Here is a 13,257-nt window from a genome sequence, read left to right as displayed (position 1 = left end):
TTTTTACCATCGGCTGACACAGGCCTACTTATTGTTTCCAGGCCTGGATCTGGAGAAATCGGAGATGGAACTCAACTAGCAGGCCCTGCTCTCTAGAACTGTTTTTGAGTAAACTAGGATTTTTTAAATGTCTGTTTTGATAATAGAGGTAGACCTTTTATGTTTTTAATCTAAATTATGCTTTCAAATTTGACATCCGCTAGCACTTTTATTTTGTTTCTCAAAAATAAAAGATTTGTATTTCACACAAGTTTAACAAGAACAAGATCAAGTTCAACAAGAGTCGAACTTCCAGTATTTCTTTTAAACTCTTTTTTTTTTTTTGGCTTGGAAAGTGCTTATTCTCCCCATTCTAGTGCTCGTTAGCACCTTATTTCAGCATCAGTAATACTGAGATTTTATTTAATGAGCGCTTGTCAGCCAGGTGCTATACTAAACCCTTTGCATGCGTTTTTTTTCCATTGATTATCGCAGTACAGCACTTTTTGGTCGTGAGAAATGGAAGCTTAGAATTTGCCCATGAACACAGCGCTGGAAAGTAGAGCCTGATTTCCTGGCTTTTCATTTTATGCTGCGCCGCCAAAGCACTTGATAAGAGTTACAGTCTTTATTACTCTCTGGTCGTTTTACCTTTGTTTTGCTCACTCTGCCACTTCTTAAGGAAACTTTTGCAATTGAAAACAGACTCTTTCTGTGGCTGTAGACGAGACATTTCCGGTTCACAGATCTTTTCATCAGATTCCCAGCATAGTAGTTACTCAGCAAAGATTCTGTAGATGATCCCACAAGCGAGGGCAGAATTCACCGGAACCAGGCATGAAGGCTGGTGACAGAAAGAAGTCAAATCTACCCCATGTGCTTTTCTACTGATTAAGATCAAGAGGCGCTTTACACATGGGACACTTCCAGGCTTTCTGCTGACATCTGTAGTGTACTCATTTGCAAAATTTCTTCTAGCATCAGAGGTGTGGGTAATACATGAGTTGACAAACAGTTATGTGCACATGCTGCAAGAGTCATTCTATTTTCCAGTAAAGAAACTCTTTTTTTCCCCTTAGATCTGTTCCCAGTTAAGCACCAGACTGGAAAAGCAGCAAGCAGCCAGCAAGGAGGAGCTGGAAGTGGTAAAGGTGAGGAGAGTGAAATAGTTCTGTGATAGAATTTCTTCCAAATTCCCAGTCGTGAGCACCCGATAGGAAGATCCCACCGCAGGGCACCTTGTAGGCGTCACACCCACCCGCTTGTTTGTTCTATAGCAGCGGCCCCCAACCTTTGTGCTCCTATGAGAATCTAACGCCCGATGACCTGAGGCGGAGCTGAAGCGGTGACGCTGGCGCTGGGGGCGGCTGCAGATGCAGACGAAGCTTCGCTCGCTGACCCGCCGCTCACCTCCTGCTGTGCGGCCCTGTTTCTGACAGGCCACGGACCGGTACCGGTCCATGGCGCGGGGGTTGGACCCCTGTTCTAAAGGATTTAGGAATTATGGAGAATAGTATCTTTCTTCTGACTGGGGTATGATCCTCTTCCCTGCCCGCTGAAAGATTATGTTCCCATAAATCTTATGGGCCGTCAGAGGCGGGTCGTAGGATTTGAGCATAGTCACAAGAGGCCCCGAGCATTCTTGGATGCTGGGAACCCTCAGCGGCCTGCGTCCCAGCCGGGCTGGAATCAGCCTTCGGTGCATGGCCTGGCAGGATTGCCCCTCGCTCTCTCGGACAGTGAATGCCACGGGCGATCTGGGATTCGGACAGTGAATGCCACGAGCGATCTGGGACTTAGACGGTGAATGCCACAGGCGATCTGGGATTCGGACAGTGAACGCCATGGGCAACCTACGACTCAGCTGGAAAACATGTGTTGGGTAGCTGATTTTTCCAGCAATTTTTGTAGAGGTTTATTTTTAAAGAAAACTCGTAGCATTTATTTATTTATATACTGCCCCCTGGTGGTAATAATTGATTATTTGAAACAAGCAATTGCTTATTCTATAGAAACAACAGCAAACCAAATGGATTGGTATTCCTAAGAAGCAGTGTTGGCACAGCCAAGTCTCAGGACCAGTGTCCTAGAAACCTGACATAATTCTGTTTGAATATATTGAGGTTTAAAACTAGTAAATAAATGCATTCTAGGCACTTTAGCCTATAATTTAACATGGGCAAGAGTGATGAGCCTCACGACGCTGCAGTCGGCAGACATGCTGAAGTGCTAGGGAGTGGGAGAGACTGCAGATTCCCGCTCAACATCTGTCTCTCCTTTTTCCTTAGTAGCAGAACCCTGATGTTATCTGGACTGGAAACGTACTAGTTAAAAGGTGCTGTTTCCTGGACTCCCTTGAGGCTAGGTGTAGCTGTGAAACTAAGTTCTGATATGTAAGCCTGAGAGGGGTGTGGAGCTTCTAAGAAGACTGCTTAGAGAGAGCGCACCCAGTTATAAGGAGGTGGGTGGGCCCTTAGATCCTTGCATCCCTTCCCGGCCTATAATTCTACCATGGAATGCTATGGTTGTAGACATACTGAGCTCGTTGTAACAGTAGCACATCAAAATAGAAAGACCTCATAATGTCTTTTCATTCTAAACTACTTTTGGAGAGATTTTAAGAAAACGATGGCATTGTCGTCCTGACAAGAGTTGCTTTGTTCGGGGCAGATTGTGCTCCGATTGGCAATCCAGGCCTGGGTTACTTTTATTACCTTGGACATTAATGATCATCTTTGCTTAAAGCTGAATAAAAGGGCATATGCTTTATTTGTTGCAAAGGTATATTTAGGTTGATCCTAATGACCTTAGTCTTCTATGGGCAAGTTACTTAAACTAAGTTTCTTCGTTGGTAAAATGGGGGTGATAATAGTACCTGGTCACGCAGTCGCTCTAGGATCAAATGATGAGATGCTACGTGCAGATGGCTGCACGCTGAGCGTAATGGATGGGACTTGGCATCTAGCAAGAGTAGTGGCAGTACAAAATTTCGAGAACAGGTTTCAAAGGGATGCTAGAAGATTGTCTATTCCCAGAGTCTCCCTAGAGATGCTTTAAGGAAAAGGAGCACCTGTCGGAGATAGTTGGGTTCTATGTTGACTATAACCATTTTGGTTGTAACACAAGAAAAACAATTTCCTTTAGAAATGGGCCTGCATTTGATGTCAACAAGAAGCATCTAAGTAAAAATCAAATCATATATTGTTTCAGGAAATGATTTATGCTGTGGAATACAGTTCGATGTTGTTTATTTCTCTTGGATATTTCAGGGTAAAATGATGGCGTGTAAACATTGCAGTGACATTTTCAGCAAGGAGGGCACTTTGAAACCAGCAGCCATAAACAGAGAGGACCAGGGAGTTGAGTCGGACGATGAGAAGGACTCACTAAAGAAGCAGCTGAGGGAGATGGAGCTGGAATTGGCACAAACCAAGCTGCAGCTGGTGGAGGCCAAGTGTAAAATCCAGGTTGGTGACTTGATAAAAGGCCAAGAGAAAATGAAGTTAATTGTCTGGGATAGTCCAGGACTTTAGCGTGTATACATACCTACCTGGCCCAGCATCATAGCTATTAGTATATATGATGAATGCAGTTTCTGGCCACCGACGTGTCCTGCGTAGTCACGTTAATGTCATTATTTTTAAACTCTGATATAAACGAACGTAGATTGAAGTGAAATTTTAATAGTTACAATATGTTTTGGGAGGACTCAGGCATAAGCCTTTTTGGTTTACCCCGAGACTTTTTTTTGCCGAGGTCCTGTCTCATTGAACTCGGTCACTTTGGTAGCTGATCCTGGAAAACGGAAGGCCCAGCCCCCTTCATTATCCGTCCATGAGGGCCGAACATTGCCGACACCCACTCTTTTCTTTGGAGCATCTTTTCATCTTTACCTGATTCTGCCAAATCTATTTCCTCATAATCTCTTTTCATACCGGGGGTAACATAATTAGAAAAACAGCCTTGGCGTCTGATGGACGGTTCCCCGTTTCCTGTTTACCATTGATCCTTACCCGCTGCCGTGTCCTGCCGTGGCACTGACCTGCGCCACACTAGTGACCCTTAACTGTCTCTGCACTGGACCTTGTCTAGATTCTCAGGGCAAAAACCATGTGTTTGGAACTAGAACTTATTCGTGCTTACACTATCAATCTGTCTGTGTGTTTATGTTTATTTGTGATTTTAACTATGTTATGTCAGGTTGTAACCTAAATCTAAATTGCAGGGGGTGAAAAAAAAAAGATAAAATGAGGTTTCATCTCCCTGTTCAGAAAAAGCACAGATTCTGGTTCTTAGCGGTAACTCTTTCAGCGCTAAAACCTTTTTCTTGCATTAAGAAGCCAATGAACTCTCCTCTGGGCTTTGCGGGAGGAAGGCTATGGCCGTGTAGACCTGGGGATTCCAAAAAGCTGTACCTGGACTTCTTTGGCAGAGAGAAAACCCTTATACAACTCAGATAATTTTCTTTCTTTAATTAGGAACTTGAACATCAGAGAGGGGCCCTTATGAATGAAATCCAAGCTGCAAAAAACTCTTGGTTTAGCAAAACCCTGAACTCTATCAAAACGGCCACGGGCACCCAGCCCCTGCAGCCGCCACAGGCCACCCCGCCACCCAAGGAGAGCACATAGTTCCAGCCTCGCCCCAGCACAAGAGCACAGCGATCAAAGCGACGGAAACCCAGGAGAACTCTCTCTGGCGTCCCTTTAAAGGAGGCCAGAGAGCCCGCCAGGTCTTTCCGTAGCTCTTTGTTGTATGACACTCCTCAGAGGGATGGCATTGAAACTGCCCTGGTTTATGTTGGATACCTGTTTTCAAGCTTCTTCATGGAAGGCCGCGTTCAGATGCGTCATAGTATGAAACATTATTTTCTATGCCTGATGTTTAGTTGGAATTAAGTAATTCAGAACTAAATGCTTTTTATTTAGAACTAAGTATTCACAATTATTTTTATCTTTTGTAAAAATGGAGATGTCTTTTATTCCAAGGTCAAAGTGAAAGGAAGAGCTTTGTCACAGGAAAAAAAGTTGAAACCTAAACCTCTTAACTTTTCAGGATTTATTCAGATAAAGCACACTGTGGGGCCAGTCACGACCACTGTCACGTTTCCTCGTGAAAACAATTTCCTGGACAGCGATAATCCTGTTTGAAGGAAAGGGCAGACCTGGGATTGAACAGTCCCCAGAGAGAATTAGTTGATTTCATTTTCTGTTGGGTACATCTGAAATCGAAGTGCCAAGAACCGAGAGATAAGATAGGCTATTGAGAATACACACTAGATAGAACGAACTGAGATTTTGATAAACGCAGGATGAAATAAATCACTTTGGCCCTGGTGTTCTAACAGGTCCTTTTAAGAACTGCACACGGGAATTGCAAGTTCCTAAGTGTGAATAAGTTGTGAGTTCTGGCAAATCTAAACTCAGACGTAGGTATCTCAAGTTGCAGCCTTAGGGAATCTTCACCAGAGAGGCCTAGAAAGGCCCGGGTTCAGGTGGAGTACAGAACCGGGGACAGAGCGTGTCATTTAATGTCGTCAGATGCTTGCTAAGGAAACACTAATATTACTGTTAAAGTTATGAAGTAGGAAGCAGATGTCAGCTTCACGCCATCTCAGTTTAATGTTGGGCAACTTTTCCTGATTCCCGTAGCTCCCCCAAATGCACCCTTGGCACCCCTAGATGAAGAGATACGAATGCGTCTGTAACATTTTTGATTGAATCTGAAACCTTTATAGAAATACTTACCTTATGGAAAAGTGAAGAAAGATAATGTTTAAAAGTTGATGGAAATATTTTTTTTCAATTGTATTTAACGTGTCTATATAAAATAATCCTTACAGGGAATCGTTTGGTAAGGGCAAAAAGAATTTCCCCATTTTCTAAGCTATTTTGGAGGCCTCTGATCCTTTTACGCCAACCCAACTACTGTCAGGTATGTACAGTAACATTTGCTGATACTCATCCTTGGCTTCCTTGTCGAACATATTCTTTGCAAATGATCTTAAGCTCTGCATTGACAGAGTGATTCTCATCTGTGCCATGTGTTGCAACTGAAACTAACACACTCTTGGAAGTAAAAATCAAGAGCCATCTTGACTTCAGGAGCATGTACTTCAAGCTGCTCGTGTGGATCCTTCTCCTAAAATGATCATTAAACTCTAAAAAGTGAAGTCCCGCTATCGGCAAGTGTTTAGATCCCATGCAACCCATAAAACTGATAGGGTTGTCTGTTATCCTTTGTTACACTCATCAAATAATATTTTTCTCATAGAATGTTTTTGGTCCTAACATCTTTCATCACAATATTCATTTCTTTATACCAAAAAGAAAAACAACCCAGCATTCTGAGTGTTTATGTTGATTTTAACATTCCTTGCATGGTGATTTAGAAAAGTTATTTATTCTTTTTTTTTTTTTTTTTTTTGTAAAATTAATGGGTAGAGAATTATATCTTGGTACTTGTTTCTGTAAAACATTCAGTATAATTCATTAGCTTTACTGGTACTTTACGCTTTGATTCCAAGAAGCCTTGTACAAGTTGTCTATCAGAGGGCTTGCTAAATTAAAGACAATTTTTTGTGTTTCTTGAGCCTCATCGTTCTACTATACAGCGTATTCCATGCAATGCCTGAATTGCATAATTTTCCTTAAACGGTAGTTGAAGGAGAGATATCATGGCTCTAAATCTAGTCCTTACCTGTTGACTTGGCTCAGTTTCATAGCCCTTTACATTTTTTTCTTGAAACAAAATCACTAGGTTTATATATATTGCAAACATTTACTAAATCTAACTTTTCATTTCCTTTTAACTCTTTTAAAAGATTATAATGGGAAACTATAGATTTTTTTTTCTTTTCCAGTTTCATGTTATACTTGAGTATGTGTTTGTACTATAAGTCTAAACTTTTCCTCGCTGCAATGCCTTTGGGTCAGTAGCAGCAGTAAAGATAGAAAATTCAAACTGTGGTATATGATATAATTATTCATACAATATGTAAAGTAGCAGTATCCCAAACCACATGTCCTTCACTGTGTATTATTGAAAACTGCTAGTTTTAATTTGACTTATTTTGGAATATATTTGAGAATTGCTACTCTTCTCTTGACTTCTTTTAGAAAGAGATTAACCAGCCCAAATAGCCAGAAGATTTTCAGATACCCTAGTGTTTTTCATCTTTTCCTAGATACATTATATAAAACGTTCCTCCCCAAATCCAACGTTTGGCAATCAATATTCTGAAAAGTGATCATTTCTCTTTTCATTAAATTCTGCAGGATAAGTTAAAAGAATGGAATTCAACTTGATTATTCAGTTCATTAATTTTATATATTGAAAATCTTGTGTAATACATTCTTTAAAACTGAAAGAAACCATGCTGAATTTTGCAGTGCATATGTGTACTAGCTTCCCACATCCTGAGCCCCGGCACAATTCGTTATATTTAGTTACATACAATTTAATGCAAAGAAACAGTCAGCTACCTAATGTTCTGTATTACGAGTGCCCATCAGAAACGCTAGTAGGGATGTCACATAGGCCTATGGCCCATCTTTCTGTACAGCCAATATGTCTTCCCCCTCCCCAAGCTGTTAAGTTAGCAGTTTCTTCTTCACTGGCTTTCTTACGTTTCCACAGTAAAGTAGAAGAGCAATCTTTGTACTGATGTTGGGAAATTTAATCGTATTTATCTTACTTCCTTTCTTTAAAATTTTCATTCTTTTACACTGTGTGTTATTTATTTTTCTCAAACCCCTATTCCATTTTCTTAAATATTTTTCACTTAATAACTAGTGGCTTCATGTCTTAAACTAACTAAAGTGAGAAAAACAAGAGAATGCACAAGAGATGAGAGATCCTTAAAAGGGTTGATTAGTTACTGAGGATGAGAATGTAACTCATGTAAGGGACTGAGTTTTTTTCTTTAGCTGAAATCAATCTACTAACTATTCTGCTAAGGCGGTTGTCTGATTTCAGGACCCCTTTAAGGGAAAAAGGAGCTTTTAGAAAATTAAATACCTTGTTTGTTTTATTTATCTCTGAGGGAAAAAAGAACACTTAATTATTTAGCAAGATGATGGTTCTATTGTCTAACGTGCTCTTAAACACACTTTGAAAAGCTCTGATTCTCTGGCTTCAGTTCCAAATAAATGAGAGAATGGACAGACTTTTGTTTGATTTGAACACTGTTGGATTTGTGTGTGCGTGACTGGTAGAATTTTATAAAGTATCCTTGCTGCTTTTGTATACCCTGGTACCATGCACCTGAATACACACAGGGCGATCGGACACAGAAGGGCAGACAGCATCTCAGTGGCCTGTGTTTCCCATCATACAAAACTCCCTTGCCCTCTAGTTGCCATGCTGACGGTCACCTTGAACTAGAACTGCTCCAGAACATCCTCCCTTTCTCGTAGTGACTTCCATACAATAAAAGCAAAGCCCTTTACCTTGGGAATTTACTTATCTTTCAGAAGCGACCAAAATGAACACTTCAGTGTGGGCTGCACCTCAATCGATGATCTTGAGTAGTAACGAGAAAAGTGGATGTTTACGAGTAGCTTAGTGACTGCAGTCAGCGGTCAGGTGTTCCCTTCTCAGCTTCTGTCTAAAAGACTACATGTCAAGCTTATCTCCAAATGAATTTGCTGCCCGCTATGAAAACATCAGCATGTCCCATTCTTCCCACCTCCATCATTTGTGGTATTCTGAAAATTTTGATCTGAGAAAAAAGAATCATTGAATAGGAAATGAACATTTTAAGTTACTTTCCTTTTTCAGTGACAGTAACATGTAAAATCTTTTCCATTAAAATGTAATTTAATAACTCTATAAGTGGAATAAAATATAGGAAACAGAATTATAAGGATATAAATGCATCAAGACTCTGGTGTCATGAAAGCACAGGAATAAACCTGGAGATGGTCCCAGAATCCAAGATGTCCCAATAGCCTTTTACATCAGTTTCTCTATTTTTGGTATTTTGCATAATGTATGGATTCTTAGTTCAAATGAGGGAAACAAGTTTCTCAGTCAGTCCCTCTCCCTTTCTTTCAACTTCTGCCTTTCTCTTGCTGAGGACGTAGTAGGAATTCTCTACCATCTATTTTTATGAATTGTATAGATTTTTGTCCACGGTGTGTCTAATGAAAACAGGTTCTGGGATAAGGGAGTGGAGTAGCCCAAACAGTGCTGATCAACTACAAAAGAAACAGAGCAGCTGCTCTCCAATAAACACTGACCAATTAGATGTTTCCATAATTCCATGTATTATGTATAGTACACTCTGTAAATGTAAATGTAACGCTTGTTAAGGAAAGTGCAATTTATTGTACATTGTCCCAACAAATGTTTACTTTTATAATCGTTATGAACTTGAATTGGATTAGTATCTTGTTTTCACGTGTGAATGAAGCCTTACGAACTAAACAGATGCAACGAAGAAGGTAACAAGGTGACCGCTTTTGTGAGCCAGTGGTGTTTTCGAGGCTTTGTGTTGCCCCTTTGGTCCCATTAAGCAGTAATAAACATTTGTTCTGAAGTCCATGTATGTCTCATTGATTTTATTCTGAACCATCTGAACTCAGTCGATTCGTATGGGAGCCTGCTCCAGGCTGCACGCTGCCAAATGACACCCTGCACATCAGCACTGCCAAGTGCCATTTTCCTCTCTACAGAAACTCCTTGGTTGCAAGTAACGGAGAAACTCTCTCAAGCTAGCTTAATAAGGCAATTATTTAAAAGGGAATAGGGATATTTTTATCATAGATACCAAAGGCCAAACAGTTGGGTCTGAAGAGGCATTGGGACAAGGGACGGACAGGAACTGTTCCTGGAACTGCTCTTCTGTTGGTCTTGCCAGGTGATGTTTATCTGTTGCTGCATTGCTCCGAAAACAAGCTTTTCCTGCTTCTAAGTGCACAACTTCCAGGTCTATGTGTCTTCTTTTCAAGCGACAGCAGAGATAGACTAGCATCTCTGTCCCAATTCCAAAATCTTACAAAAATCTGATTGGCTAATCCTGGATTAGGTGGCTGTGGCTAGTCTTTAAAGGTACAGCAGAGTGGGTGATGATATATAACTCAAACAGAACTCTAGAGGCTCTTCTGGAAGTCAAGGCAAGGTGCAAAGAATCCTGATTTGCTTTTTCTAATTTGCATTTGGTCCTAGGAGCCCATGGAACCTAAGTGAAAGCCAAGAGATTAGTCAGAGCCTATTAGAATTTAGCATGTATTAAAAATTATTAATCACAGATTATAAAATTATAGTTTGTGGCCCAAACCCAGACCACAGACATCTTTAGTTTGACCCATGTAGTATTTAAACTGAGAAATTTTGCATAAAAAGTAAAATAGTCGTTCAGAAAATATCTACTGAATTTGGCAGGTCATGAGTGGAACTCACTGTTCACTATTGATTTAAGGTCCTAGCCTTAATGATTACATATTAACTGGAAGATTTTTATCCAGTAAGGATGCACATCCCTACTTTCCAGTGGAATGGGTAACTCCAAAGGTTATACCAGTTTGAACCTAACTTTGCAACTTCACACTAACATTCAATTATTAATTTGCCTATAAGTACTTAGCTATGCAAACGTACTTCAATATAGTTTTAAAATATTACTGGTTCCCTCATTAAAATATTTGTCACATGTTCATTTTATAGTTACATGAGTCTTGAGTTCACCTTTTTGAAATTATACTTTAACAAAACTTTTTGATTACTGTCAAAGGGACACCCAGGGCAAAATCTTTGAATAGTTTACTTGCAAGGAAAGTTTGCAAGGAAGTTCAGGCTTATGTTCTTCCCTCCCTGACTTCTTGTGGGTGAAAGCGTTGGCATGTTCCAATAGGGCCCAGCCTGCCTGTGATCTTCCATTCCTGCCTGCCTGGCCTAGAAATTTTGGACTTGGTTATTAGCCAGTTCCCACCATTGTATAAGTTCATTCTTTATTATAATGTGTCTGTGTCTATCACCTATCTTTCATCTATCTGTCTACTCATTCTGGTTCTCTGATTGAACACTAAAATAGTCAGGTAGAACCTCCTTAAGGTCACTTTTGAGAGAATTGAATAAAGTGAAGGAATGATCTAAGTGATGCTCTGGAGGAAAAGCATTCCAGACGGAGAGAAGGCACAGAATACAGACTTGGAGGTGAGAGCAAGCTCAGCAGATTCAAGGAATGACCAAAATGCCAGGTGGAGGGGAGAGAAGTGAGAGACGAGTTCCACGAGATGACAGGAGACTCATAAATGTCAGATAAGATCATGTAGAGCACACTAGGTCATGGATGGAAATTTGAACTTTATTCTAAGTCTAGTAGGAAGCTATTGGAGGTTTCTAAGCAAGGGATATGATGATTTGAAAAGATTACTCTGGCTGCGGTGTGGGAAACTAATTGTAAAGACATAGTGGGGAAGCAGAGAAACAAGTTAAAAGGCTAAAAATCCAGGCAAAGTAATGATGTCTTGGTTGTGGGTGGTAGCAGTGGAGGCTGGGAGAGTGGTTTGATTCTCAACATATTTAGAATATAAAGCCATCAAGATTTATTATAGGATGGGCTGTAGAACCTGAAATTGAAGACGAGCTGAATTTGATGTGCTTATTAGACACTCAAGCAGAGGCTGAGAGTCTGGAGCGCAGAGGAGTGAGGGAACTGAAGACAGAGATTTGAAAGTCACTGGGTAATAGAAGGTATTTGAAAATCTTGTGACTTTAGGATATCTGGGGGGAGGAGTTGCCCCAGCTGCATAACCAAGCAAATTTGAAAATAATTGCATTAGGTCAAGCTTTTAGGTGGTGAAATGGGACATTTGTTCCTATTTAAGTACGTAAAGACTTTCAGTTGAACACTTTTTATAAAAACTAAGTTATACTGTTATAATTAACATACAATAAAATGCACAGATCTTAGGAGTTCAGTTCTATGAATTTTGACAACTGTATGTATCAGTAACATTTCTATCTTCGGAAAATTCCCTCCTACTTAAACATAACTTTCAGTTATGTATAATATGCAAAAGAAACTACAAATATAAGTTTACAGCTCAGTGATATCTCTACAAAGTGAACACACCTATAACCATCCAAATCAAGAAACAGAATAGTATCTGAACCTCAAAAGCCCCCTCGTGGCTCCTTTCTGTAACTGTCCTCTCCACCCAAGGAAAGACCATCCTGATTTTTAACACCACAGGCTAATTTGTTTTGTTGTTTTTAGAGTACATTTAAGAGGAACCAAACGGTATGAACCTTTCTATGTCTGGCATCTTTTCCTTAACGCCATGTTTTTGAGATTCATGCATGCTGTGTGCAGCAATTTGTCCGTTTTTGTACTGTTATTTCCGATTCTTACGGTAAGGGCCAACTTGCATTTTTCTAAGAGCCTTTCCTTCTGACTTGCTGATTCTAATCACTACCTTGAGCGATACACAAAGCTGAATGAGTGCGGGCTACTTGACTTCTCAGGGGTTACTGTTTATGTTCCCATCTATTCTGCAGACGTTTTGAAGCTGTTAGAGGCTACAATACAGGAAGCCTGGGTTTCTCAGGGCCTTACTGAATGGTGCTGCTGGAGCCATCAGAGCACAACGCAGTTTCAGGAAAACTCAGCCCACGTTTTCTGATGGCCAATAAGCTGACTTGGATCCAACCGCGGGTGCGACTAGAGAGTCGCAGAATGTCGGTGAAGGGGCGAAAGCACGAAGGAAGTGCTTTCACACACCACGAGGTACAGGAGACCGCAATTGCGGTCACAGTGTGGCACCTTGTATTGGCAACCTTAAACGGCGGCAGCGCCATTGGGTGCCGTCACGTGGCCAACGAAACCGCACCCCCCCCCAGCGCTGTCCATGATGACGCCACCACGTCGCAGACACTAAACGGTGGTGACGTCTCCAGACCGCCGGAGCCCACTGAAAATCAAAGTTCCCTGCGGGGACCTCCATACTTGGCGTCTTCGTTTTTCCCCCGTTTTAACATAAATAGGCTGCCTCATCTCTTTTCTGTCCTTTTCTCGCGGAGGTTCACAGAACAGCCTTAGAACAAGATGGCTGCCTAGTTGGCCTAGTGTCCTAGAGCGGCCGGAAGCAGCCGACTCTAGTTAACTTCCGATTTGGACCCCGAAGATCGTAACGTCATTTCCGGGGTTGGGGTGAAGTACGCGAAGGCAGCGGTTCCGAGCTGCGACTGCGCAGCCGGGACAAATGCGGTCAAAGTGCAATCGTACCCCTGTCGCGGCGGCGAGGAAGAGGCGTTACTCTTCTCGAACCGCGG

At 41.2% G+C, this 13,257-nt stretch overlaps 1 protein-coding gene across 1 annotated transcript in view; it reads left to right on the top strand.

Moving 5' to 3' along the window:
• Nucleotides 1-9,525, top strand: part of RABGAP1L (RAB GTPase activating protein 1 like) — a 393,018-nt gene extending 383,493 nt beyond the window's left edge. Inside the window, exons 25-27 of the mRNA XM_025044002.1 lie at nt 1,059-1,130; nt 3,249-3,446; nt 4,458-9,525. Coding sequence (XP_024899770.1) covers nt 1,059-1,130; nt 3,249-3,446; nt 4,458-4,610 — 423 coding nt within the window. The 3' untranslated portion in view covers nt 4,611-9,525. The remainder of the gene's footprint in view (nt 1-1,058; nt 1,131-3,248; nt 3,447-4,457) is intronic.
• The last annotated feature ends 3,732 nt before the right edge of the window (nt 9,526-13,257 follow it).

This window comes from Pteropus alecto, unplaced genomic scaffold, assembly GCF_000325575.1.
Source record: "Pteropus alecto unplaced genomic scaffold, ASM32557v1 scaffold101, whole genome shotgun sequence".
In the NCBI taxonomy this organism is placed as follows: domain Eukaryota; kingdom Metazoa; phylum Chordata; class Mammalia; order Chiroptera; family Pteropodidae; genus Pteropus; species Pteropus alecto.
This window is presented reverse-complemented; position numbering and strand designations above follow the sequence as displayed.